The sequence below is a fragment of the Saprolegnia parasitica genome, assembly GCF_000151545.1.
Source record: "Saprolegnia parasitica CBS 223.65 unplaced genomic scaffold supercont2.35, whole genome shotgun sequence".
Taxonomy (NCBI): domain Eukaryota; phylum Oomycota; class Saprolegniomycetes; order Saprolegniales; family Saprolegniaceae; genus Saprolegnia; species Saprolegnia parasitica.
In genome coordinates, this window is record NW_012156429.1 from 228786 (window position 1) to 255104 (window position 26319).

General features: G+C 59.5%; 13 protein-coding genes across 13 annotated transcripts; 5 read left to right on the forward strand and 8 right to left on the reverse strand.

Moving 5' to 3' along the window:
• Positions 1-199: 199 nt before the first annotated feature.
• On the reverse strand, positions 200-1916 carry SPRG_08000 (hypothetical protein). The gene is made up of 9 exons (XM_012347348.1): positions 1844-1916; positions 1750-1794; positions 1639-1696; positions 1560-1597; positions 1038-1511; positions 883-990; positions 583-840; positions 456-534; positions 200-406 (listed from the first exon to the last, which is right to left on the reverse strand). Exons 1-9 carry the CDS (start codon positions 1868-1870, stop codon positions 291-293), a joined length of 1203 nt encoding a protein of 400 aa, XP_012202738.1. The 5' UTR covers positions 1871-1916; the 3' UTR covers positions 200-290.
• A 472-nt stretch (positions 1917-2388) lies between these two features.
• SPRG_08001 (hypothetical protein) lies at positions 2389-2710 on the forward strand (the record flags this gene model as incomplete). The annotated part of the gene is made up of 3 exons (XM_012347349.1): positions 2389-2403; positions 2451-2558; positions 2600-2710. The coding sequence occupies 3 exons, from the start codon at positions 2389-2391 to the stop codon at positions 2708-2710; spliced, it is 234 nt and encodes a 77-aa protein (XP_012202739.1).
• A 640-nt stretch (positions 2711-3350) lies between these two features.
• On the forward strand, positions 3351-4038 carry SPRG_08002 (hypothetical protein). Its single transcript, XM_012347350.1, has one exon. The coding sequence runs from the start codon at positions 3419-3421 to the stop codon at positions 3962-3964; it is 546 nt and encodes a 181-aa protein (XP_012202740.1). The 5' UTR covers positions 3351-3418; the 3' UTR covers positions 3965-4038.
• A 784-nt stretch (positions 4039-4822) lies between these two features.
• On the forward strand, positions 4823-6843 carry SPRG_08003 (hypothetical protein). Its single transcript, XM_012347351.1, has 5 exons — positions 4823-5024; positions 5075-5513; positions 5568-6495; positions 6546-6634; positions 6684-6843. Exons 1-5 carry the CDS (start codon positions 4869-4871, stop codon positions 6776-6778), a joined length of 1707 nt encoding a protein of 568 aa, XP_012202741.1. The 5' UTR covers positions 4823-4868; the 3' UTR covers positions 6779-6843.
• Positions 6844-6854: 11 nt separating this feature from the next.
• On the reverse strand, positions 6855-9690 carry SPRG_08004 (hypothetical protein; the record flags this gene model as incomplete). The annotated part of the gene is made up of 7 exons (XM_012347352.1): positions 9424-9690; positions 8604-9386; positions 8142-8557; positions 7948-8099; positions 7301-7907; positions 7039-7254; positions 6855-6995 (listed from the first exon to the last, which is right to left on the reverse strand). The coding sequence occupies exons 1-7, from the start codon at positions 9665-9667 to the stop codon at positions 6855-6857; spliced, it is 2559 nt and encodes an 852-aa protein (XP_012202742.1). The 5' UTR covers positions 9668-9690.
• A 532-nt stretch (positions 9691-10222) lies between these two features.
• Positions 10223-10916, reverse strand: SPRG_08005 (hypothetical protein). Its single transcript, XM_012347353.1, has one exon. It carries the CDS (start codon positions 10905-10907, stop codon positions 10245-10247), a length of 663 nt encoding a protein of 220 aa, XP_012202743.1. The 5' UTR covers positions 10908-10916; the 3' UTR covers positions 10223-10244.
• An 852-nt stretch (positions 10917-11768) lies between these two features.
• On the forward strand, positions 11769-13077 carry SPRG_08006 (hypothetical protein; the record flags this gene model as incomplete). Its single annotated transcript, XM_012347354.1, has 2 exons — positions 11769-11848; positions 11889-13077. 2 exons carry the CDS (start codon positions 11769-11771, stop codon positions 13009-13011), a joined length of 1203 nt encoding a protein of 400 aa, XP_012202744.1. The 3' UTR covers positions 13012-13077.
• A 124-nt stretch (positions 13078-13201) lies between these two features.
• SPRG_08007 (hypothetical protein) lies at positions 13202-17963 on the reverse strand (the record flags this gene model as incomplete). The annotated part of the gene is made up of 16 exons (XM_012347355.1): positions 17482-17963; positions 17105-17435; positions 16553-17064; positions 16426-16513; positions 15928-16344; positions 15681-15879; positions 15439-15635; positions 15278-15393; positions 14947-15208; positions 14569-14901; positions 14233-14502; positions 14089-14178; positions 13904-14045; positions 13561-13853; positions 13453-13512; positions 13202-13402 (listed from the first exon to the last, which is right to left on the reverse strand). Exons 1-16 carry the CDS (start codon positions 17910-17912, stop codon positions 13202-13204), a joined length of 3942 nt encoding a protein of 1313 aa, XP_012202745.1. The 5' UTR covers positions 17913-17963.
• Positions 17964-18072: 109 nt separating this feature from the next.
• Positions 18073-18963, reverse strand: SPRG_08008 (hypothetical protein; the record flags this gene model as incomplete). The annotated part of the gene is made up of 5 exons (XM_012347356.1): positions 18073-18316; positions 18349-18512; positions 18562-18591; positions 18642-18875; positions 18916-18963. 5 exons carry the CDS (start codon positions 18961-18963, stop codon positions 18073-18075), a joined length of 720 nt encoding a protein of 239 aa, XP_012202746.1.
• A 443-nt stretch (positions 18964-19406) lies between these two features.
• On the reverse strand, positions 19407-20574 carry SPRG_08009 (hypothetical protein). The gene has a single exon (XM_012347357.1). It carries the CDS (start codon positions 20549-20551, stop codon positions 19493-19495), a length of 1059 nt encoding a protein of 352 aa, XP_012202747.1. The 5' UTR covers positions 20552-20574; the 3' UTR covers positions 19407-19492.
• A 230-nt stretch (positions 20575-20804) lies between these two features.
• Positions 20805-22073, reverse strand: SPRG_08010 (hypothetical protein; the record flags this gene model as incomplete). The annotated part of the gene is made up of 1 exon (XM_012347358.1): positions 20805-22073. One exon carries the CDS (start codon positions 22071-22073, stop codon positions 20805-20807), a length of 1269 nt encoding a protein of 422 aa, XP_012202748.1.
• A 1626-nt stretch (positions 22074-23699) lies between these two features.
• Positions 23700-24524, forward strand: SPRG_08011 (hypothetical protein). Its single transcript, XM_012347359.1, has 2 exons — positions 23700-24029; positions 24092-24524. The coding sequence occupies exons 1-2, from the start codon at positions 23712-23714 to the stop codon at positions 24497-24499; spliced, it is 726 nt and encodes a 241-aa protein (XP_012202749.1). The 5' UTR covers positions 23700-23711; the 3' UTR covers positions 24500-24524.
• Positions 24525-25233: 709 nt separating this feature from the next.
• SPRG_08012 (hypothetical protein) lies at positions 25234-26281 on the reverse strand (the record flags this gene model as incomplete). The annotated part of the gene is made up of 2 exons (XM_012347360.1): positions 25234-25890; positions 26157-26281. The coding sequence occupies 2 exons, from the start codon at positions 26279-26281 to the stop codon at positions 25248-25250; spliced, it is 768 nt and encodes a 255-aa protein (XP_012202750.1). The 3' UTR covers positions 25234-25247.
• Positions 26282-26319: the final 38 nt, after the last annotated feature.

A 26319-nucleotide genomic window follows, 5' to 3' on the forward strand; every position in this document is an offset into this window, starting at 1 on the left:
ACATCGGGCGTCCGGATAATCATGTCGTATCCGGACACTGCTGCTCTGGCAGCGCCAAAATTCCAATGGTCATCCTGCCATTCCTCGAGCTCTCTCTAGCCTTGCAGTAGACGCGTAGACGCCTCGGTACTGTAGCCCCAAATGGCTCCTAACTTCGGTGATGCTACCCTATATGCTGGCGGCTACCATTCGCACGGACTGGGCTGCAGCTCAAAAGCGTTATCAAGTTCGCGAGTTAGCAAGCCGTTGGAACGTTGTCCCGCGAATGGTGTGAACGCAAGAGGATGGAATTACGCAGACGAAAGCGTGACGTGGGGGTACTTGCTCTGGATGTTCTCGGCGCACGCGTTCACGTTGAGGCAGATCGCGTTGATGCGATCGTCCCAGCCCTGGAGCACGTCGCCGTCTACGCGATCGATCCATCATCAACCGCTGGGGGTGTCATGTTGACGTACCTTGCTCAAACTCGAGGAGGCCGTTGACCTGGTCGATCGAGCCCTTCATGCGGTCTTCGCTGATCATGATGGCCGCCACCTACCGCCCGGTATCGCCACCATGGGGCCATATATATGGACGTAATACCTTCTCTGCCTTTTTCGCGTCGACACCGAGGAGCGTGCCGAGCTCGTCAAAGTACATGCTCGTGTAAATGCGCGAGACTGCGAGCATATTGTGCTCCAAGAATGCTTGCTCGACGACCGTAAACCCGTTGGCGAGCTTGGCCTTTTGGTGCGGCAGCAAGCCTTCTTCAAAGGCCGCGATGTCCGACCGGCGCAGACGCTGCTCCAAGTAGAGCTTCTCGAGAATACCCGCGTGTTCCATCGACTTGATGCGCTCGTCCTGCACAGCCAATGAACCTTACAAGCAGTGTGTCGGTAATACCTTGTACAGCGTGGCGAGGAGGCGCGAGCGCTGGGGGCCCGCGGCCGCGAGGATCGCGCACGTCGTCGCTTTCCCGAGCAGCTGGAGGAGGTCGTCCGGATCAACTTCCTACCATCCAAGTGTGCAGAGGACAGAGAGAGGAAGAGTCGTCGTACGTCGGGCTTGGACTGGGAAAACTCATAGTAGCGAAGGGCGGCGTCGAGGAACTTTCGCTTCGAGTCGAGAATGCGCGCGTAGGACACTTGGTAGCGGATCTTGAGCGCCCAGTTGGAGGGGTCGACGGCGTGGATGACGCGGGAGGCGCGGTTGATGAAGTTTTCGGCGTCGACCGTCTCGTCTTCCTGGAGGTAGAGCTCGGCGATCTTGACGTACTTTTCCGCCTTCTCGTCGTCCGAGTACTGCCGCGCCGAGCTCTCCAGGTTGATGGCCGCAAGAGTCTTGGCTGCCTCAATGTACTCTTCCTCCTCCATAAAGAGGTCGCAGAGCTGCTCGCGAAGGACCACGTCCGTCTCCTCAAACGAGAGGATCCGCGGCTTGATGTGCTGCAGCGCGAAAATGAGCAGGTCCTTCTTCCACGCGTGGATTTCAATGTTGATGCGTCCGACTGCTTGGGCAAATTGGCTCAGCACCTACATAGGCATAGGGTGACGACGTGGCGGCGACGAACGCAGGCGCACCGTCCGCGCGACCACGAGCTGGACGTCGTCGGTCAAGACTAGAGGCGCCATCATGACATGATCTCATAGCATATGGTACCATGCTCCAGGAGCGACTTGAGCGCGGCCTCGTTCAAAGCCGACGCATCGATGTAGTCCTGCCATGCATCGTCGTCATGGCCTTGGATACCTTGCATGCAGGAGGAGGTACCTTGTACGCGCCCAGCTTCTCCTTCTGGTCCGCGATCTTGGCGATCTACCTCGCGCGGCCATGGTCATCTTCGTCCGCAGAGGCATGCATCTACCTGGGTCAACTGCGCGATGGAGCTCATGCTGCAAGGACGGTCGGCGGGGCGATGTCTCTCCTCACAAATTGCGTCAGCAAATGTCCGGATACGACACACTATCCGGAAATGCACCTTTTTACTCATGACAGCCAAGGAGCAATCAGCAACCCACGAAGCACCGTCGCCCTCGTGTGCCCCAACGCTCGTCGATGCTCGTTGCGTAGCTCGACGTTATATTGCATTGCTTTGTGTTATAACGCGTTCCAGAGAGCAGCCGCGCGTCGCAACGCATGCCATAACGTCAAGTCCCGACAGCAGATCCGACGAGAGCGGCCGTCGGAGCAGTAGGAATTGCAGCCCGCCGACTCATTTTCAAACGGCCTTGACTTTGCTAAGACCAAGGACATACTATGCTTTCTACCCTTGCGAAAACGCACCGGTCTCTTCCTCCGGGTGTCTCTGGGATGAACGGCGTCGAGAACCGAAGGTCAATTGAGTAGTACGCTGGACGCTCAAGATCCGACGTGTCTCTCGACTCGAAGCGCAAGCTCCTCGACGCTACTATGAGTGTTCCCGACGTACGACGACTCTTCCTCTCTCTGTCCTCTGCACACTTGGATGGTAGGAAGTTGATCCGGACGACCTCCTCCAGCTGCTCGGGAAAGCGACGACGTGCGCGATCCTCGCGGCCACGGGCCCCCAGCGCTCGCGCCTCCTCGCCACGCTGTACAAGGTATTACGACACACTGCTTGTATGCTTCATAGGGTGTGCAGGACGAGCGCATCAAGTCGATGGAACACGCGGGTATTCTCGAGAAGCTCTACTTGGAGCGCCGGTCGGACATTGCGGCCTTTGAAGAAGGCTTGCTGCCGCACCAAAAGTAGACAAGGCGACCACCCGTGACGAGCGTTGCGTGTTAATCACACGCGGCGCCGGCATGGCCGAGTCGGTCGCAACCGATGCTCGACGATGCGATGTACCCACAGCGCACTCGTTGCTCTATCGCAAGAGGTCGTCGTTCGATACCTTCTGCGTCTTTAGAGATTGGTTCTCTCTTGCTAGCGCTCCGCCAGTACTGATTGCGCTTTCTGTTTCTTGCGACTCACGACTGTAGCTGGTTCAGGACCAAGGCAAGTGGCGCCAACTTCAGCCCCGATGATCCAACCCACTTTTTTCAATCGACATCGAGTGATATTGACAAGGGTGCCGGGTACTCCAGCACCATCAAGCTGCACGCCTACTAGTAGGCAATCCGATGGCGCATGTGCTGCCGTTGTCCGGGTTGTCGCTCCGGCAACGTGGCGCCGGTGTGTAACCCCGTTCCAGCTTGAACCAACCAAGTGTATGCGATTGCAAGGGTTTTACAATATCGAGTGTGGCAGGTCCGGCCATTCGAACGCATTATAATGCGTCGTGGGCGTTAAAATCATTTAAATTACGACACGTTGGTATAAAATCGGGTGTATTTCTATCGGGTTTGGAATGGCCGCGTTTAAATCGCGGCGCGGCAGATATAGCTAAGGCGCCGGAACCAACGAAAAATCCAACGCTGCTGGTCTCCTCGCGTCTCCAAGATCATTTTCACATTCACGATGGCCAAGAAGACCGATACCAAGACGACCAAGCGCACGGGCGACGACGCCGCCAAGAAGGTGGCCAAGAAGCAGAAGGTCGAGTCGTCCGAGTCGGGCTCGGACTCGGAGGAAGAGGCTGAGGAAGAGGCCGAGGAAGAGGTCGCTGCCGAGGAAGAGGAGCAGGTCGAGGAAGAGGAAGCCGAGGAAGCCGACGAGGCCGGCGACGAGAACATCGAGTGCAAGGACTGCGGCAACACGTTCGTCTTCACGGCCGGCGAGAAGGCCTTCTACCTCGAGAAGGGCTTTGACAACAAGCCGGTCCGCTGCAAGGACTGCAAGAACGCCAAGAAGGAGCGCATGAACGGCGGTGCCGCTGGTGGCCGTGGCGGTCGCGGCGCTGGCCGTGGCTTCGGCGGCCGTGGTGGCCGTGATGGCGGCCGTGGCCGTGGTGGCCGTGGCGCTGGCCGTGACGGTGCTGGCCGTGGCGGTGGCGGTGTGTGCTACGCCTTCCAGAAGGGCGAGTGCAACCGCGGCGCTGGCTGCCGGTTCAGCCACTCGGGTTAAAACACCTCGACGACCTGTATATCAGTGCTATTATTATAATACTACTAGGAAATAAGAACACCTCATGCATCATCATTCATCATCTTCTTACTCTTGTTTCATGGGCGATGGTCCATGCGTGTCAACGTCCTCCGATCGGCGACACTCGAAGATCGCATTCCAGTCACACAATCGGAGTCCGTCCTGCCTTGGTGGTATACGAGACCCGTTGATTTTGAACCAATTTCGCTCGATCACGAGAAGAGCCAATCGTCATTGCATGCGTCCAATGGACAAGTTGGCAGCATCACTATGCTGCGCCAAGTACCAGGTAGGCGAAAGAAGTGTCTCGATAAGTAGTGAAGTCAACCAACGCCTCGACCATCCATCACGCCTAAACGCCAGCTCGTCTCGACGACTTGTCGAGATTCAACGCGCTTCCTCCGTCGTGGTCGAGCCCATTTTCACACCGAGCACCAATCCAATCCAGTGGGCTGTGGTGAACCACCAATGCAGCAAAGGGAATAGCCTCGTGTCGGGGTACGTAGCATGGTTGACCGCAACAAACTGGCGCAGCGGCGATGCGCATCCATCACGTCGTGGGAAGGAAGGCTTCAAACAGACCAACGTCGCCACTCACAACTCCGATTCGTTGTCGTTGGGATGCGGTCTAGCTCATTTCAAGTGGAGATCATACAGAAGAACTCAGTGGCGCTGCGTGACGCACTCGCGTCGCCGTACCCCGTGCGCGAAAGGCCAACTCCCGCCATAGTTGCGTTGGTTTATCCAGAAAGCCAACCAATGGCTGTCGAGATCGCCATTTTTGACACGCTACGAAATTCGGCTGAAACCGATTTTAAAGTGTCCATTTAGGATAAAGCCCAATCCCACGACTGGACTGCAACCCAATTCAGTTTGCAAACAAATGGACGCAGTGGACGACCCGATGGGCGCTGCGGCGCCCGAGGTGACCGCGAACGCGACGACGCAGCCAGCGGCCGACGCATCGGAGCCGACGGAGGCCGCGCCCGTGGAGGCGCCGCTCCCGTTTCCGCAGGAGCACCTCGATACGTGCTTGGAGGTACTGCCATGGTCGTGCCACGACGATGCATCATGCGTTTGTTTGTGTAGGTCTTGTCGGTCTTGGCCAAAGACCTCGAGGTCATCGAGCAGCCGGCGATGCGCAACTTCCGCAAGACGATCGCGCCCGTCTCGGACTACATGGAGAGCCGCAAGTTCAAGGGCAAGGGGCGCAAGAAGTACCTCGAGGACAAGGAGCTGCGTCGCGAGAAGGAGGCGCGCCAGGTGAAGCGCAAGATGAACGACAACAAGTACATCAACAGCGCGACGCTGCGTCGTGCGCGTGTCGAGAAGCTCCAGAGTCTCCTCGAGCAAGGCAAGGACGAAGCCATGCTGCCGATGATCGCCGACGGCGCGGTCGAGGAGGCCCCCGCGCTTCTCGAGAACGGGCCCAAGGCGCCGATCGCGGAGCTCGAGAAGCAGCGCTCGTGCTACACGTGCAAGGTCCGCTACGAACAGCTGCATCACTTTTACGACCAGCTCTGCCCCAGTACGACGTCGTCCCTTTTGCATTCCTACAACCCATATACTTTCGTTTGCGTAGCATGCGCGGAGCTCAACTTCACCAAGCGCATGCAGTCGGCCGACCTGCGTGGTCGCGTTGCGCTCGTCACGGGCGCGCGCGTCAAGATCGGGTACCAAGCCGCGCTCAAGCTCCTCCTCTCGGGCGCGACGGTCATTGCAACGAGCCGCTTCCCGCACGACACGGCCGAGCGGTACGCAGCGCACCCGGAGTTTGCCACGTTCCAGGACCGCTTGCATGTGTACGGCATTGACTTTCGGGACATGGTGCACCTCGAGCAGTTCCTCGACTACGTCCAGACCAAGTACACCCGCCTCGACATGCTCGTCCACAACGCGTGCCAGACGATCCGCCGCCCGCCGTCGTACTACAGCCACATGATGCCGAAGGAGACGACGCCGCTTGCGTCCTTGCCGCCGAGCGTGCAGCCGATCTTGAAGCAGCAAAGCGACTTCCACGCCGAGCTCATCCGGACCGCGGCGCCAGGGTCGCTCCTCACGGCCGACGGCGGCGGTGCCGTCCCGCCCGTGCTCGCCAACCTGAGCGCGGTCAAGACGCAAATCCCGATGCTTCTGGAAGACAGCGCCAGCAGCGAGCACTTTCCAGTCGGCATGAAGGACGTGAACGGCCAGCAGCTCGACTTGCGCACGACCAACTCGTGGGTGCTCAAGATGGGCCAGGTCTCGACGCCCGAGGTCGCCGAGGTCTTTGCCATCAACACGCTCGCGCCGTTCATCATGAACAGCCGCCTCCGCGCGCTCATGGAGGCGACGCCTGCCAAAGACAAGTACATCATCAACGTCTCGGCCATGGAGGGCAAGTTTTACCGCTACAAGACGCCCAACCACCCGCACACCAACATGGCCAAGGCGGCGCTCAACATGATGACGCGCACGTGCGCCGAGGAGCTCAGCAAGCACGGCATCTACATGAACTCGGTCGACACGGGGTACTCTCTCTTTCGTGTGTCGTCATACGTCTTCTAACGTGGTCGACTAGCTGGATCAACGACGAAAACCCGCTCGAGAAGGCGCACAAGTACGCGCAAACGGCCAACTTTCAGACGCCGATCGACGAAGTGGATGCAGGTGCGGACCATCGCTGTCGTGTTGCAATCTCATGTGTCGTATATGGTAGCGGCGCGCGTGCTAGACCCGATCTTCATCGGCGTCAACGAGCACAAGTACCCGTACGGGCTCTTCTTCAAGGACTACAGCGAGACCGAGTGGTAACCGCATTGCACTCGACAACATAGAGTCTGCACAGTCTCGTATCGTCATTTCCGAGTCGTTTTCTCTACACCATAGCTCATTGCAGCACGAGGTCGATCACGTCCTTGCGCTTCAGCGCACGTGGCGCGCCTCTGTCCGTGATGCGGTCCCGCAAGACGGCCGTCATCATCGCGCGCTTCTCGGTTTGCATGGCAAAGATCTTTTCTTCGATCGTGTCCTACGACCAGTGCCATCGTCTCGCTTCGAGAGAGAATCTCTACCTTCATGATGTACCGCGTCACAATGACGCGGTGCGTTTGGCCAATGCGGTGCGCGCGGTCAATGGCTTGGCTCTCGAGGCTCGGGTTCCAGCACGGCTCCATGACAAAGACACGGCGCGTCGCTGTAAGGTTGAGCCCCAGCGCACCGCTCTTGAGCGAGAGGAAGAGCACATTGAGGTGCCCGCCTTGGTACGCCTCGACAACCTGCGCGCGCTCCTATGGGTCGTTCTTGTGAGCCATACAGCAGTGTCGCCAGGTGGACCCGGGGTGCCATGCGACCGTCAAGCTGCGCGACCGAGATCTCGGGGTTGATCGCATGCAGTTGCTCGCGGAGCAGATCCAAGTACGACCGCCACTCGGAGACGACGAGGCACGGCTCGTGCGCGGCCGTCGCAGCGCGCAGCGCGTCAAAGAGCGTTTGCATCTTGGTCGAGAGCGGGACGCGCGGCATGTGGCGGCGCGAGCCGTCTTCGTTGATGAGCGGCATCGTGAGCAGCGACGGCGAGTCGCACACTTGACGCAATCGCAGAAGCAACTCGAAGACGTGGAGGCCCGTGGCTTTCGTGAGGGTTTCTTGGACTTCTCGCCGCGTAATGTGGTGCACTTGGCGGTACCAGAGCCGCTCGGCGTCGGTCGCAAACGTCAAAAGGACGCGCTCGTCGACTTTTTCCGGTAAATTCGCGTTCGCGGCCGACTTGAGCCGCCGGAGGAGGTACAAGTCGACAAGCGACGCCAAGTGCGTCTCGTCGCCGATGCGCGGGATGCCAATAAACTTGAAGAGCGGGTGGAGGTCCTCGCATCGGTTCTGGATCGGCGTGCCTGTGACGCACCACCGCGCCCGCGCATGCAGCTGAAACGAAGCTTGGGTCCTACATATCCATGTAGCGAGCGGTGGGGACGTCTATGTACCGGGCAGCGGTCATGTTGGCAATCAAGTGGGCTTCGTCGAGGATGACGCGGTCCCAGTGCACACGGTGGAGCTTCGAGAGAAGGACCTTCTCCTCGCGCAGCCGCTTGGTCGCGATCCATGACGTGTCCTTGCGCGGCGCGGTGCGGTACACCTACCCCTCATGTCATCAGTACGTCTCTTGATAGCTTGATACCATGGAGACAGGGATCGCGACTTCCGGCAAGCGAAGCACGTCGTAGGTCGAGAGCACAATGTCGAACGCGTGAAAGTCGGGGTCGCGCCGGAACCGCTTGCGGTCCGTGCCGTGGTAGACGCCGACGGAGAGGGACGTTTTGTGCTTGATCTCGCGCTCCCATTGATGAAGGAGCGAGAGCGGCGCGATGATGAGCGTGGGCCGAGACTTCTCCGTCGCGTTGGCGTCGCGCGACCGCTCGATGAGCGCGAGGCAGCTCACGGTCTTCCCGAGACCCATTTCGTCGGCGAGGATGCCGCCCTTGATCTCGTCGAGGACACCGGGGCGCTCCCGTTGCCACATCCAGTCGACCGCGCGCTCTTGGTACGGCTCGAGCACATGCGCCGGCTTCTTGGTGGCCGACTGCAGCGCAAGCCCTAAACGTCAATATGAGAAGATTCGATGGAAAGCAGGAAGGGCCACCTCGCGTCGTCTGCACGTGCTTGGCGATCGGCGATGTCATGGAAAGGTCGCCCGAGGCGTCGTCGCCGTCGAAGCTTGAGACCTCGCTGTAAACCGACTGCCGCCGAAGCAGCGCTTTGGTCTTCTTGCTCGGCACGCTCTGCGCTTGCTTGAGCCGATGGCGTCCTTGCAGTAGCTTCTTGTTTGCCTGCGGCGTTGCAGCACTTTGGGGGAAATCGTCCCGGTCGTCCTCCGAGTCGGGCAGCGACGGCATCATGCCCAGGTGGCTGAGCAAGATGGACATGTCGGGTGCGTCTTGGAGAAGCTCGTCACGCATCACGCCAGCATCGTCGTCTTCGTCGTCGTGATTGCTGTTGTGGCCGAACGAGTAGTCCATCGACTCGTCCAAAGCATGCTCGGGTGCTGTCTCTTCTGCCTGCTTCTCGCTCGGTGGCATGTGAAGTCGCAGATGGCGCAGAGGAGGTCGTCCTGATGGATGCGCTGGCGATGCATGCACAAGCGTGCGCGAGAGATGCTCTAGTGTTGGCGTCGGCGTGTCTTCATCGACCTCGTCGTCGTCCGGCAGTCGGAACGGGATCACGCTCGTGTCCGTGCCAGAGGTTAGAAGGGGCTTTGTCGCCGTCGTACCCGAGCGGTCTCCCGTGATGGGCGAAAGCGATGCCATGCGCCGGCAGAGCGTCATGGACACATCATCGAGGCTCGCTTGCAGCTCCTTGGAGTCGAACTCGGGGAAGAAACTGCTCTTGCTGCCGCTGCTGGGTCGCAATCGCTTCTTCCTCGGACCTGCGCAGCGTGAGCCCATGTCGAACAGAGAGCGTACCAGGTGTGCTGTACTCGAACGAGACGTTGGCCGGCGTGTGGTACTCGTACGAGCCATCGCCTTCGTCGAGCAGCGATGGCGGGTCGTCGTCCTGCAGCAACGCAAAGAGCCGCTCCATGTTCGCAAGGTCCTCTGCGCTGGCCTCGTAGGCGCGGACCTCGGCGGCGCCGAAGCGGCCGTTGACGACGCTCTCAACGTACCCGCGCCAGTGCTGCTCGTACGCGGCCTCCCAGCAGCAACGCATGGTCTTGTTGATGACCTCTTCCGTGTCTATCCGGAAATGATCCGGATAAACCACTTGAATTTCCCGCCGGATATCCAGCAAGCTGCCGTCGAAGGTCACTCAACGGCAACGGCATGAAGGGGGTCTGTAAACGGTGGTAGGTTGCGCCAAGTGCTTACTGTACACAGTAGTGGTAGTATCTAGTCAGTAGTCGCCCAGCTACGTCGCCCGCAGCTGTTGCCCACTTCCAGCAGCCAATCGAGCAAGGATCGTCGACTCCTAAATGGTCGACTCCAGTGCATTGCGAGCGATCGTGCGTTTGCCCGTGATCGTAACCAGCCGTGGTACCCAGCTGCGAGTGCGAGGCTGATATCAACGCCATTTTTTGAGTACTACCGTGGCGTCGGTCGCGTTCGCTTCTGTTCGATAGCGACACGCGCCGATCGGGCGGGTCGTTGGACGATGTTCGCAGTTGTATCCTTGTATCGGTGGTGCTGCCGGTCTTGGTCGCGATTTATGGGTCTCGGTGGTGGCAGCGCGTTGTCTACAATTGGTATTAATGAATCGTCTGACAAGTTGTACACATTATTATTGTCCATTAATACCAGGCTGGCCGCTGCATCGCTGGCTGCACATACCGACGAGTATGGTCGGGCGGCGTCTCGACGTGGTACTCGGTTCCTTGCAGAAGCGACCGGCACGGCGGCAAGAGCGGCTCGACGGTATACTTTGCAGGAGGAGGACCGGCGTAGCGCTTGGCGGGCGGCGGCGGCATCCACAAAGTCGCCTCTCGCTTCATGGCCTCGTGGCGGCTGCTTAAAAGCAAGTGGACAGACGGCAGCGCCGCGGTATTATCTCGATGCGACGGGGCCTCGTCGTCGCGCTTGCGGTGGCGCCAGCAGAGCCCGCCGCCGCGCGCATAGGTTGTGCAGTGCTGGACCTTGCAGAGGCGGCCGCCGCCGTGCCGGACGCACTTGGAGCGCATGTGTGCTTGCTTTTCGCAGCCTTCCTCGGTGCACCGCGGCTTGTCGACCTTGGGTCCGTGGAGCGTGCAGAAGCGACCTTGGCGCACGTGCACGCCGCAGTCGGGCGCCTCGCACTTGCGCTTGCCGCCGTGGCGGACGCAGAGGCTGCGCGCGTAGACCTGGTTGCGGCAGTCGTCGACCTGGCAGCGCGACCGGTGGCGATGGAAGACGCACTTCCACGAGCCCGGTACGACCGCTTGGTTGCACTCGTTAAAGAAGCACGTGATCGTCTCCATGACGCCGCAAATCACCAACTGGATTACACTGTATCGGGACGTTCGTCCGTTGCGGCGGCCGTACACTGTATCTCAATGTTGGACAACCTCAAGAAACCCTGCCTGCGGAATGGACCGCGCCGCGCGATCTGGGTGCGATGGTGGCGCTACTGCTGCTGGGTAAAACCTCTCTTCGCCGCCCGACGCACGAGCCACGGGCGTCGGCATGTGGAGCGTCCTCGACGCTCTCGGTGGTAGACACATCCCTTGCGAGCCGCGCAACGTGCCGCGACGCAACCGGATGGAACGCGATGGCGGACCGACCGAGTCGCAGAGTGCTCTGGGTCATATTAAGCGTCGTTCACGCTCGATCCTGTCGGTGAATTCACTCGCCTGCGAAGAGCTTGCCGTCTTGCGCAGGTACGTGGCTGCAGCGTGGGATATTTCTATTACACGCGCAAACGTCTCTTGTGACCTTGCCTTGTCGTACCAGCTCAGATAGCTCGCACTAGACTGGAGGATGCGAGCGCTGTCAATGATGGAGCTCTCGACGCTCCACCTACGCGGTGTTTTCGAGCCGCTTCCGGCAACTCGCGCCATGCATGATGCTTCCGTGGAAACCAGCCTCGCGGTGGACGACATCACTATCATCCGGGATGTGCTGGTGAGCAGATGATGCCGTGGATAGATGTCGAACTGCCATCCTATACGAAGGGCGACAGGATACCTGTGTAGTGTAGCTCGTGGATACCCGGTACTGGATACAGCGATCAAAGCGGTTGTCCGACGGCTGTGAAAATCACCACCAAGCACAAATTTCACAGCGTGTGAATCTAAAAGCCACGTGTGGTTTTCACGAGCCGCTCATATCTGGTTTGCAGGATGCTGACCCGACGCTGGGTCCTCGCCGCTGTTCTCGCGGTCGCCATCATGGCCGTCGCTGCGCACGAGCATGGCGCGCGGTACGACCTCTCGCTTTACGCGGCCACTCATGCGGCATAGCGGCCATCACCACCATCATGACGACGACCATGGCCATTCGCACGACCATCGCGATCTTCTGCGGCCCGAGGCGATGCCGGCGCCGCCCGTTGGATGCCCCCATCACCACGCCCATACCAAGCATGCACGCCACGGTGAGCAGGACCATGACCACAGCCACCATCATGGCCACGACCACGACCACAGTCATCACCACGGTCACAGTCACGAGCATCACGAGAAGCAGGCGCCTCCGGCCACGTCGTTGTCCGAGTGGATGCAGCTGTCGCTGTGGACCGAGGCCCTTTTCGCCACTGCGCTTGTGGGCGCCGCGCCCGTCATCGTTCTCTTCTTCGTGCCGCTTGGCCGCTCGACCGACGTGGCGGCGCAGAAGCCGCTCCTTCGCGTCTTTCTTAGCTTTGCCGCGGGTGGTCTTCTCGGCGACGCGCTCTTGCATCTGCTACCCCACTCGCTGCCAAGCCATGTCGACCACGACCACGACCACGACCACAACCACGGTGGCGACGGCGGGCACACCCACTCGGTGGCCGACCTCGCGCCGTACCTCTATGTGCTGGGCGGTCTCCTCACGTTTCTCATGCTCGAGAAGCTCGTGCGCGCGCACACAGGCCACGGACACTCGCACGGCCACGACAACGCGGAGCACAAGAAGAACGACGACGCCCCGGACGCGACACAGACCTCGATCGCCGCGGCCGGGTACCTCAACCTCGCCGCTGACTTTTCCCACAACTTTACCGACGGCCTTGCGATCGGCGCAACGTTCGTGCACGGACGCGGCAGCGGGTGGCAGACAACCGCAGCGATGCTGCTGCATGAAGTGCCCCACGAGATTGGCGACTTTGCCATTCTATTGCAGTCGGGCTTCACGCGCCGCCAAGCCATGTGGACGCAGTTGTACACGGCGGTGGGCGCCATGGTCGGCACGGTCGTCGGCTTGCTCATCGAGACGGAAGCCGGCGCGTGGGTCACGCCATTCACCGCCGGCGGCTTCATCTACATTGCATGCACGAGCGTCTTTCCCGAGCTCCTCGAAGACGCCTCGTTGATGCAGTCGCTCCTCCAGCTCGCGGCCATGGTGCTCGGCATTGCGCTCATGCTTTTGATTGCGCTCTTCGAGTAGCTCGCTCGCTCGCGCGTACATACTGTGCACAGCAAACACAAATTAATCCATCATCTACCATGACCATTCGCTCAAAAGTCGACAAAAAGTCAACGAAAAATCAACGAAAAACAACGAAAAACAACGAAAAGTCAATGAAAAGTCAACAAAAAGCAACAAAGAGGCAAGCGCCCGCCTCGACGACATGCTGCTAGTTTGACGTAACGACGTCGGTCAAGGACGGGCCTTTGACGCGGCGGCTCCTAGAAGGCCCGGGTGCCGCCTCGAGCGAGTCGATGAGCACGCGTGCACGGGGGCCGGTGGCTTCGTCCGCGTGGCTTGGCATACTCATCCAGCGCGTCTCGGACGTCGCCCGCTTGGATTCGACGGCGAATGCATTCATGTTGATGATCTACGGCGGACACTTGATAGTTTGATACGACAACAACACTGCAAACGCACGAGCTTGCGTCCGGCCTTGGCAAACTGGCGACGTGCGACCTCGCTCTTCTTGGTCTCAGTCTACGCACATGACGAAGTCAATGGCAATGACGCATGACGATGACGCACCTGTTTCGGGGCATCGTAGACCGACTGTCCGTCAAAGTCGAATTTCTTGAGCCGACTCACCATGGTCGCGATCGCTCGGTGCTTGGACTTTTCGCCGTCGCCGTAAAAGTTGACGAGCTTGAGAATGATCTTGTCGACCTTGGCGTATGCGTCCAGAAGCGCCTGCTCCGTCACGGTCGGCTGCTTCGTCGGGAAGCGTGGAATGTTCTGCGACGACGCCTCGCGGGCGTCGGCCTCCTTTTGGATTTTCAAGAGCTTGGCGCGGATCTCCTTCATGATGTGGTTGGAGATATCTATCTCGACGTATTGGATAGTCGGTTTGGATCGATGGAACGTCGTATACTGGGGTAGTGCGAGTGGATGTGGTCCATGCCGCTGCGGCTCAAGACATAGAGGACGCCAAACGTCTTGCAGCGAATGCTTGCTGAGCGCTTGGAGTTCAATAGCATCGCGAGCTCGCCAAAGTACGACCCTTCCGAGAGCACCTATCCACTTGTTATAGAAATGAGATCGAGGCGGCGTGTCGACCTTGCAGAGCAGCTCTTGGGGCGTGTTGACGTTGATGACGACTTCGACCGTGCCTTTGACAAGAAAGTACATGTGGCGTCCAAACTCGCCCTAGCCCATCGTGCCATGATGCTACGTGGGATGTGAACAAATGACGACGTCTACGCGGAAGACGAATTCGCCGGGCGTAAAGCACTCTTGGCTCAAGATGCCCATGAGGTACGAGATGCACGCGTCGTCTTGGTTGGCGAAGAATGGGATTTTGGCTACCACGTCCTTGTTCAAGTGGATCACGAGCTGCGTGCGGAGGTCGTCCGAGAGTTCGTGGACAAGGTCCGAGTCGGCTGAGATCTCCTTTTGCGCCAAGTAAAACTCAAAGTGCTTGCGAATGCGCACGCGGAGCGGCTTTGGCAAGTTGCGCTCCTTCATGTATTCCTATGCAAAACGGGAGTCTCAACTCAAAAAGAATCTCAACCAAACGTCTCCAACGACAACACATACCTTGACGCGGTCCATCTTTTCCTTGGCGAGAATCCCCTTGGTTTGCATCTGATCGACCAGCGTCGACATGGACCCAATGATGTAGCCAAAGATGGACGCGCCCAGCAGCATGTAGAACGTCACGTAGATGACCTCGAGCGGCGTCACAGGCAAAATGTCGCCATACCCGACCGTCGCCATGGTCGTAAAGCTAAAGTAGAGCGACGTAATGTACTTGTCCAAGGTCGGTGCATTCCACAGCGCGGGGCCGATCCAGCACGCGCCATAGATCTGCTGCGAGAGCTGCCCGATGAAGAAGAAGACACACGCCGAGAGGTGCGCAATGAAACACACCTAAGCGCCCCTTGATTTGAATCTCAAACGCCAATAAATACGTACGTGCACGAACAGTTTCATGAGGCGAATCGCGGCGGGGCTGAGGTCGAGCACATTCTCGACGCTGCTCACGCTGCGATTGAGTTTGAGAAGGCGCATGAGTTTGAGCAATCGCGCGAGGCGCACGAAGCGAATGAGCTTGAAGTTCTGGAACGACGAGACGGTGGTGGCATTCAGCTGCGCCGCGGACGGACTCATGGCGTCCGCAACGGCGCCAATGGGAAAGGTCGAGACCACGTCGGTCCAAAACCAAAATCGGAGATAGCTACACCACTCGTTGGGATGCAAGCCGAGAAAAAGAGAGAAAATGGTGTCAACATGAATCAGGACGCACCGCCTGGCAATCTTTTGGGCGTCCATCACGAGCCGGCTCTCGTCGTCGAGGTACCCAGTTCGAAAGTTGAGGACAATATCGACCCCAAAAATACTGTCCACCATGTAGTCGAGCATCTGTCAGCACGGTGATCACGCGTCGATTATGAGACATGTTCGTACAATCACGACGGGGTCGACGGTCATGTCACCCATGTAGCCGCCTTGGAACGCGAATTGAAAGGGAATGCTCATGACGTTGTAGACGATGAGAACACCGAGAAGGATGTCCCAGCGCAGCTTCCACGGGGCTTGCGGACGAATGAGCGCACGCAGTCGCTTGGGCTGCGTAAAAGCTTTCTCATACTTGGGCTTCATGCCTACAAGGGGCCTACTTGATACCTTGATACTAAGACACGCATTACCGTCGAGAATGACTTTTTTCGAAAAGACCGAATTGAAGACCGAGACGCGGGGGCTTAAAAAGTGGGGCAATAGCTTCAAAATGGGCGCGGGAAATTGCTCGATCGGCAGCGGCGTCCCGTTGAACGAGATCTTGAGGTGCGGCCAGAGGTCTTCGACGCGCCGGAGCTGCGCCGGGTCGTCCTTGTACTTGTCGTACATCTACAACGCGCTCGCGGCGAGGTGTCCATGGCACAGAAGAAGAGGTACCGAGAAGCGTTGCATCATGGTGGCGTGCGTGTCCGTGTAGTTCTTCTTGCGCAGGTCATAGTGCTCGGTGAGGATGCTCTCCGTGTCAGGGTACTCTTCGAGGAGAGCGTCGAAATCTTCCTTGAGAAGCGTGTACATCTCGCAATTGGTGAGGCTGATGTAGGTGTTCTCGCGGAGACAGTAAAAGAGGAGCGGCGCTTCGCCAAAATACGTGTTCTCGCTGAGCACATCGAGGAGCACGCGATGGCCTTGCATCGTCGAGTTGCACACCGAAACGATGCCCGAGTTGAGAAAGTACATTTCGCGGCCCACCGTGTGCTCTTTGGCAATGACCGAGTCGGCCAAGAGGAAGAGCGGCTTGATGTTGATGGCCATGTCCATCACAAACTGCGCATTGATGTTGCGGATCGCGGAATCCTATTGGAAAAATGAAAACTCACGAAACCATTTCGACACCAATTATATGTACCGAAAAATATCACGGCAGGTTTCGTGCACAACTTCGTTGCGGAGGTTCAATGACACTTCACTGAGTATCGACGACTCGTCGAAGAGCGACGCGCGCTGAAGGTAGTGCTCAAAGTACCTACAACAACGTGCATGCGTCTTCTTTATATCGTCATACCGGCAGAGTTTGACCCGCAGCTCCTTTGGCAGCTTGTGCACACGGATGTAGTCCTTGACGTCCATCATCTTCATCTGGTACGCCGCCGCGCGCGTGTCCATGGACTCAAGGAGGGACGAGATGGACCCGATGACAAAGCCAAAGACCGATGCACCAATCATCATGGCAAACGTGGCGTACATGCGCTCCGAGATCGAGACGGCGTGCACGTCGCCAAAGCCGACACCGGCGAGCGTCGTCATGACCCAGTAGAGACTGTACATATACCGGACGCTGTCGCTCTCGATGCGGAGGTCGTTGTCTTGGAGCCACGTCACGTTGGGTTTGTACGTCAAGTACTCGGCGGTGGGTGTGAGCCCGAGGCGGCGGCGTTGGGCACCGCTAAACGACGGGTCGACGGGGCTGCCGAGCAAGTGGAAGAAGCACGCCATGACATGCGATAGAAAGAGCACAAGCATGATGAGCCGGACGAGGCGCACCATGCCGGGGTTGAAGCCAAACCGATCTTCGGCCTAAAATGGCTCGATGCAGCGTCTTCTTTTGTAGATGTACCTTTTTGAAGAAGACGCGGAGCTTGACGAGCCGCGTGAGCTTGAGGATGCGAAAGACGCGGAAGATGCGAATGAGCTGGATGGAGGCAAACGAACTCGAGTTGCCGAGGGAGGCGTTGGTGGCCGTCGCCACCGCTTGCAGCGGAAAGGTCGAGAAGAAGTCGATCAAGAACCACGTCTTGACGTACTGCTTGGCGATCTCTCGATGGTTGACGACGAGCTGGTCCTGGTCGTCGTGGTACCCCATCATAAAGTTGCGCACAATGTCAATGCCAAAACAGCCATCGACAAAGTTGTCGACGTAGGGCCAGAACCCCGAGATGCTTTGAAGCCTAATCACACTAAGATCCCTGCCCGTTGTCTGCAAGTCGCTTGTACCCAGGAAAACACACGCTGAGCGGCACCGTGATGCCGCTGTACGCGATGAGAAAGGCCATGAAGACGTCCCACTGCGTCGCACGTGCGCTCTTTGGGTCGATGACGTACGTCTTGGGGCTTTGCGCCTTGGCCTTGATCTTGAGCATCGACCGGCGGATCGACGATCCCTGGACGCTCTCGAGCGGTGGCGCATTCTTGAACGAGTGGGTCCGCGCGCCGCCCCCGGTTACGATGATCTCGTGGTTGTTGTAGCCGGTTTCGTACTCGGCGAGCTCTTGGGCGGGCTTCTTGACAGCCAAGTGGCGGATCCGCGGCGGCGCAATCGACTTCTTCCGGCCCTTGGCCTTCATGGAGCTGTTGCCTGTCATGGATGTTTGCGTCGCAGCGCGCTGGGACGCGGCCTTCTTGCCCATGCGCGAGTTGACGTTCATGGATCTTGGCGTCGAAAGTGCACTCTGGCGGCGGTTCGTGGAACTGCCACGTTTCAGATCTCAGAAAAATGTTCCAGCTCCACGAGCCGTCGATTCAAGCACGCAATACAGGATAATATTAGTAGGATAGGATAGGTCTTGGTCGTCGTGGCTACTACAATTACGACGTGGCGCGCCGCCACCACTTGTACCGGTTGTGCTTCTTCCGCGGCGCGACGGGCGCGGTGTCGGGGACACCAAACATGGGCAAGGACGACGACGACAAGCGCAGGCAGTTGGTCTCCAAGCAAGCGGCCGTGCACGGCACGCTACTGTACGTGCCGCTGTCGGGCGCTCGGATCTTCCATTTCAAGCCCGGCATGGTCGAGACGGCGGCGAAGAACGCGTGGACGAGCTGGAGGCGGCTACTGCGGGCGCGCGCATCCAGAACCCGCACGTTGCAGGGCTCGGGAGCGGCGGAATGCGGTGCGCGTGCGTCGGGTGGAGGCCGCGGAGCCCCACGGCGAGCTTGATGATGACGCCATAGTCGTACCACTGCGTGAAGAGCCGGCCTTCGAGCGTCTCGATGCCAATGTTGAACGACTCGACCCACCCGCCCTGCTACACAGCCTCTTTGAGTGCTCGTTCGATGCTGCAAGACATGCTGTACCTTGGCCGGTCGCTGCCGCGTCTCGATCGCCTAGGTGCACGTCAGATCGTATTGCATACTAGTACTATGCAGGACGGTACCGAGATGGACGTGAACGTGGTGGCGAGCTTGGCGAGGTCGCGCTTCATCGCATTGTTCTCATGCGCGATGCGCGTCGTCGCTTTCGGGTCGGCAAACTTTGCCAGCGTCGCGAGCAGCTGCACATTGTCCTGCTCGATGGCAAGGCGCTCGGCCTCGAGCCGCCGCAGCTTGCAAATGGCGCTGCAGTCCTCGTCCGACGCACACGCGTCGTCGTCGACGTCGTCGGTAGGGATCTACACGCGCATGAGGGACGCCTTCACGCAAGCAGCGTACGCTCGCATCGAGCCATGCGATCGCAGCGTCGTCGTCGACAAGGCCCATGGTTGGTATTGAGTGTAAACTGTCGTCCGCTCTCTGCAAAGCCGGTGGCGGCTGTCGGTAAAAACAGATGTCTCTTCGAATTCACCCACCTGGCTCTTCCGCGGGGTCGAGTGATTTACGATGTGATGGCCGCCGTCCATCTCCTGCATGATCAACAAAAGTGTCGTCGCGACCGAGAAAGGACAGGTTGTCGTTGCCAAGATTGTCTTCCGTCGCGCCGCTCGTCCATCAATGCCGCCTTGCATCCATGCCTTGCACGTGGAGAGGCGTGCACATGGTCGCCACCGTGTGGCGCTCGCGTCTCCGACGAGGCGCGCGACACGACCGTCTTGCCGACCGGTCACGCGCACGTCAGCGAAGCTCTCGGAAGCCATACTGTCTGCAAGCTAGCGTCTCTGGTATTTAGTCGCGTATCTACTCTGGTACGTATCTACTAGCTCTTTTAGCTTGTGCGTGATCATGTCGTAATCGCCTTGCGTACAAGTTAAATCGAGTGGTTTAGTTAGTTGGTAGCGATGCGTGGCATCGACTAGGGCCAGCCGTCGTCGTCGTCCGAAACTGTCGAGGCCGAGGACGGGCGTTGCGACGGGTTGGCTGGTTTAACGACGCACGTCGCTTCGTCGATGCGAATCGCCCACTCGACAGCGCTGAGCTCCAAGATTGCCGCCAGGAACGCGTTCAGTCGGGCCATGCGTCGGTCGAGGCAGCGCGGCAGGTGCTTCTCGGCCTCGAGCGTGGGTATGCCCGGCCCGTACTTGGCGCTCAGCGATGCCGCCAGCTGGAGAAAGGTCTCGTGCCGGAACCACGCGCTCAGTGCGCCGCGCTCGGGCGTCTCGATCTGGATTCTGTACTGCGTTAAGCGACTGTGGGGTATCCACCGCGCGTCGACGATGCGCGCAGTCGCGAGCGTAACGCCGCCGTGGAGCCCCAGCACGGACGTGAGTAGCTCGACGCGTTGCTGGAGCCGGCCAATCTCGGCGGCCACGAACGCCGGCGCCGAGCCAGCAGCGCACGCCGCATCGACGGCCGCGAGGCGCGCCGCTTCGCCGCCGCGGGACGCCTCGACGTGGAGTGCCCGGAGAGCGTCCAGCGGCAGCACCTGCTTGGTCTTGCGGCGGCCGACGCGGTTGCCGTCGGCCATGCGGAGGCACCACTGCAGCGTCGTATCGCGTAGGAGCGCGGCCAAGAAGGCGTTAAGGCGCTCCTTCCGCGTCTCGATCGTTCGGTCCGAGTGCGCGCCAAAGAGGTGCGTCGCCGGGAGCTTGGGCAGCGGTGCGTGCAGCGACGCCGCGAGGCTGCGAAAGGTGCTGTAGCGGTGCCACGCACGCTGCGCGCCGCGCCAATCGGTCTCGATCACGAGCTCATACTCGACAAAGCGGCGGCCTTGGACAAAGCACTGCCGGTGGCCCACGACGGACGCTGATACGGCCTGCGCCGGGCGCGTCTGCAGCACCTGCGCATAGAGCCGCGTCGCTCGCTGCGTCCAGCGAGCGCACTCTTGCAGCAACGGCGGATCCACCGCCGCATGGAGGCGCTTGGCGACTGCAGCGCGGCGCCGGTCCAGCTCGTCGTCGGTCGTGGCGAGCATCCTGGCGTAAATCTAGAACGAAGATGCGAAAATGATGGTCCGGGAGCAATCCCATGGAAAAACTAAGGTTTCGGCGACCGCCCCGTCCCGCGGAGATCGTTCGGGCGGCTCGTCGCTTCCATCGTGCAGTACCGGCTATAGCCAGCAAGACCAACGACGGTACTAATACTGAATAGACGCGCGCACTGGTAGCAACTCTGCAGTAACACCTATCTACATTCATCCTCACGCGACAACTCTCTCTACAACTGCCTCACGCCTCGTCGTCGTCCGACGAGCCGGCCGTCGACGCGGCCGAGACGCGACTGTGCGTCCGTCGTGGCTTTTGGTACTTGAAGACGCGCGTGTCGTCGTCGATGCGGAGACCCCACTGCAGCGTCTCGTCGGCCATGGCGGCGGCAAGGTACGCGTTGAGCTTGGCGACGCGGTCGGCCATACACGTCTCCGAGAGGACGGTAAACACGCTGTGCTTTGGGAGCGACGGAAGGCCGCTCGCGCGATCGCCGTACTTGGTCTGCATGAGCGTTCGCAAGTGGTACAAGGTGCTGTAGCGGTGCCAGAGCGTGAGCGTGCCATGGCTGTTGGTCTCGACCGCCAGCTTGTACTCGTCGATGGGCCGGCCGTGGCGTGTGGCCTTACGGCTCTCGACCACGCGCGCACTGAGCATGTAGATGCGGTCACCGGCCGCCACGAGGCGCCGAAGGAGCGCGACGTCGTCTTGAAGCGCGCTCGTCTCGGCCGCCAAGATCGTGTTGACGTCGCCGCTTGTGTACGCTGCAAGGCGCGCGCGCAGGTGCTTGAACTCGTCGTGCACGTCGCGGTCTTCAGTCATGTCGGCCAAGATCGCGCGTACTTGGGCCGCTTGGGAAGACGAGTAGCGCGTCGCCTTGGCGCGGGCTTGGAGCTGGAAGACGCAAATGTCGTCGTGCACGCGGACGCCCCACTCGAGCGACTTGTTGTCGCAGATGCTGGCCAAAAAGGCGTCGAGTAGCTGCATGCGCTCGCGCAGCGCAGTCTCGGTGAACCGGCGCACCTCGGTGGATGGCACGTCGGGCACGATGGCGCCACTGGCCGTAAGCATCGACGCGAGGGCCCGGAACTTGGCCTCCGAGTGCCACGTATAGAGCGTTCCGTGGGCAATCGTGACGACTTGGATGCGGAATTCGGCGCAGTGGGTGCCGTCGCACACGCGCTTGCGGCAGCCGACGACGGACGCCGTCGCGAGGCGGATGTCTTGGGCGCGGGCGAGCTGCGACCGGAGGCGGTCGCGCTCGTGGGTGAGGCGGTCGCGGTCCGAGAGACGCGCGGGGTCGCCGTGCCACGCCACGTGGGCTTCAATCGACGTGCGCAGTGTCGCGTTCTTGGCCTCGAGGACCGGGCTATCGGTCAAACTCACGGTAGGTCGAGTCATTTCGTCAAATACTACTGCACTTGGTCGAAAGTGCAAAGTGGCGCGCAGAATGTTGGTCGCGCCAGCTGCGCGCAGCGGGATGCACTTTTGCAGCCAGATGAAGCTTGGCATGCGTATGGGATCGTGGGGTGCGTAACGTGGCGCCGTCCTGCGGTGTCCTCTCGTCGACTGCGCCAATCCGTCGTGTGGTAGGCAGCGGCGAGGACAAGGCGGTTGGCGCGGACAGCAGCGCGATTTCGAGACGGTTGGCTGCGCGTCTTTACGCCGCGATGCACGAAAGCACCCAAGAGACTCCATTTCTACACTGTAGGGGTTTTACCACCAAACACGCGCGTGTCCTTGGATCACATTGCACATACCACGCGTTCAACGCTGCGCGGCGATAGCACGACCGTGTCTCGCCTTCTGTCTAGCCATCATCCACTCAGCAGTAGCTCTCAGTATCGTAGCCATGAGTGCGCTCTTAGAGTCTGACGAAAGCAATTCCAACCCCAATGTGAAAACGAAGAAAGGAACTACGCAACGGGGCTTGAACCCCGTACTTCCTGCGTACAACGAAGGTGTCCAATGTAAAAGGTCATCCATCATGTACTGGTTTGCGCCAACAAGAAGGTGCCCTGTAGCTGCGCGCCAGGCTAGGCATACGCCATGCTAGCTTGCAATGCACACGGGAGACATCAGCACGCGACAAAGGGAGCGAGCGGTGTTGAGAGAACAGTAGCTGCTGCCATATCAACCGGCTACCCTTCAAGGCGAGGTCTTCATTCGACGCCTCATAACAACCGTGTGGCCCACCGCGTGTGCACCGCGATCAGGAGGCTCTACCACACGCCGCTAGCCGCGCAACCGGAGCCTTGTTGACCGTCGGTCCGCGACACCTGCTTGCGCAACGATGTCCGCCAACTCGGCACGTTTACCGAGACTGTTTGCCTCGAGAACGCCAGCGCAGCAAGTGAAGGAGCAATCGCTTCTGTGCGCCAAAACGGCCACCCCATGGATGCTTGCAAATCGTCATCATGCAGTGTTAATACCATTCTCATCTCTTCGCACGACAACAAGATTTCATTCTACATGTCGTACAATTTGTATGGCCAAGAAGAGAATGGAGCCAGTCGCAGTATAAGATGCCGGGGCTGTTCAGTGAGGATTGTTGGCGCAGGAGCCGATGTCATGCTACCCTATGCTTCCTCGCCACCATGACGTTAGATACACGTGCAGTGACGAGCCGTTGCAGACGGTTGCGAGCGTGTAATCTTGCCACTTCAACGACAGACTCGACCGAACTTTAACCGCCTGCGATCCTTCGTTGCCTCATCGCATTCTATCGTCAATGGCGAACCAACCAAACCGAATGCGCAACGTGCTACCGGTATGTACAACGGGTAGGAGAAGCATTACGGAGCTGTTTTCTGGCGGCGATGGCATCCTCGACCCACGAATTCCGTGGAACCGTGGCAAGTATATATTGCATCAACCCCTCAGTCACCTCGAAGCGCATTTTGTCGAACGCGCCTTGTCACTGACAGCGTCCTCGGCGACGTCAGCGAGTCCGTGCTTCCGCACACATGACCGGAGGCGTAGGTGACGATGGTTGCTTGGTCGTTGCGCTTGCGGTCTCGGTGGCGTCCTGCGTCTCTGAGACCATGGCGTGGCACGGTTTCATGCAAGCAGGTGCTGGCCCGAAGTTCCGACGATAAGTTCGAAAATATATATCGGTGGAATGGCATTTGCCATATTGCCAAGAGAGGCATGAACGTCACGGGACTTATGCTGGACCCAGCAAAGGAGCGCGACCGACTGCGGAGCCAAGCGAGCCAGCGACGGTACCGCGCGCGCAAGAAGCAGAAAGACACGCGGCTGCTCGCGGCCGTGGCCGAGCTCTGGTCCGAGATCGCGCAGCTTGAGCAGGCGCGGCTGCCGCGCGGCGTCGCAACCTTCACGGGCGTCTCGCGCATCGGTCGCGACTTTTACAAGCACTTTGAATTTGGCCTCCACGTTCCGACGCACGAGCAGCAGCGCCAGTTCGCGTACAGCATGACGTCATCGTCGCTGGTCTTCATGGGCGAGGTACATCATCACTTCTACGACAAGCCAAAATGATGACGAGACTGATGCGTTGGTCGGTGTAGCCGAACGGCCTCGCCATGATGTTCAAGCAGCTCGCGCTCTACGCGTCGGTCTTTCCAATGTGCCACCAAGTGTGCGAGTCGGCCGAGACGTGCGCCGTCACGGACGACGACATCGTCGTCAAGTGCCGCGTACGCCTCCATCTGCGCCTCTCGCGCAAGTCCGTCGCGACCATCTACCCGTCGCTGCTCGCGAACGAGCCGCTCGTGCAGCGGCTCATCGGGCAGACGCTCGTCGTGCCCGTGGTCTCCTACTTTTACGTCGACAAGGCGTCGTCGACGGTCCACAACATTGAGGTCGACGCTGATATCGTGGCCGCTGCCATCAATCTCCTCGGCAGCGTCGAGGTCGCAGCTGTCGCGCTCTCGGCGTCCAAGCTCCTCGCGTCGGGCCCGATCCAGCCGTCGTAGGCTCCGTTGAATAATAAATCCAGTGTTTCATGATTTGTTCGGTGATGGCATTACGTATTCGGTCGACACGTTTACAGACAAATGCTCGGTTCAGTACGCGCTGGCGACGACCAGAGAGACAGAGAGGTCGATGAGAAATATCTCCTTGCCTCACTGCTTGCCGCTGAGATTCTTAGTGGCCGCCGTCATCCCGCCTTACAATATCCAAGTATATGACGTGGCCGTTTCGTGGCTGTTCTGACGGACCAGATGGTAGGCGAGCCTCTGGGGACATGCAGCTTGACCGCTTACCGACTGTAGCCACAATCCACGGCAAGATCCACCAACTCGAAGAGTCGCACCTTGAGGCGGCACGGAGACGAGCCTCGATACCGCGCGTGCGAAGTCTCCGTTGATGTGCCCAGGGGTACATAATACCGTTATGTACCCTGGGTGTGCCCTTCTCCGTCGCATCCAAGGAGGTGGAACGACGCGTACTTGACGAGTCGGACGTCTCGAGTCCTATCGCTCGATCTGCAGGCACAAGGCGCGAGCGATACCTCTTGTCGCCCAACTCTCGCGATGCCCAACCTCCTCGGGTGCATCTTCAGCGCCTCGTTGGCTGCACCGGTGCTCAAGTCTCTGGGCCGACTTGTACAGTAGCACCGTGGAGATCAAGTTTAACTGCTTGATGCGCTGCGTATCAATGCATGAGACAGCGCGACATGAGCAACACATTGAGCACGATACATCTGCTACCATTCAACGCTCACTCAAAGGCGGGGACCACAAAGCTGCTGCGGGGCGAGCACTCGTCGTCCGAGGACGCGATCGTCGGCGCCGCCGATGGACGTTCGGCCAAGCTGCGCAGCGTCGGTCGCCGCCGCTTGTACACGCACGTGTGGGCGTCGACGCGGATGCCCCACTGCAACTCGGGCGCGTGCGTGATCGTGTGCAGAAACTGGTTGAGCGCACGCGTCCGGTCGCGGGACCCGACGCCAAAGGTCGGCTTCTCCGCAAGGTCGGGGAGGCTCAAGCCCGCATGTCGCTGGCGCAACGTGGTTGCGAGGCCGCGGAATGTGCTGTGGCGGTGCCACACGTGCAGCGTGCCGTGCGAGTTGGTCACGAGCTCTAGCTTGTACTCGACGACGGGCCGTCCGTCGTGCGGCGTCGTGCGGCTCTCAACGACCATCGCGCTCAGCAGCGACGCATCGCTCATCGGCTGCCCCAGCTCCAAGCGGAGCTCGGCAATGACCACATTGAGGCGGTCGCTCTCCCACGCGAGCTGTGCTTGCGCCGCGTCGCGCTCGCGTTGGAGCTCCGCGGTGCGTGCATTGGCAGTGTCAAGCGCAATACGCGCCTGCGCGAGCGCCTCGCGCAGCTGCTCGACACCGTCGTCGTCGTCGTCGCTGCTACGCATCCGAATAATTTAGTGCGCCACAGCGTCAGCTGCGCGATCACAGACACAAAAGCATTTTAAAACATGCGTAAATGCGACGCATTTTATATTATCGCACATGAAAATATAATGGAATATTCATCTCTAAAGCTACATTTGCGTCACATTAGAATTGATTATAAAAATACACTTGTACAGAAAATAGGCGTGTCGTATTTTTACGGCAACCCGCCGCCCAATCGCGATGCCTCCCGCGTCCACCTCGTCACTCCCCTGTACTGGTTGCGGCCGAGCAAGCTCGGACCCGGTGCTTGTAACGCGATCGTGTCGGCACGCAGCTGCATATGCCACGCGAGCGAGTCGTCGGCGACCACGGCGGCCAAGAATGCGTTGATGTGGGTCATGCGACTGGCGATCGTGCTGCTGCTGAGGTTGCCGAGGA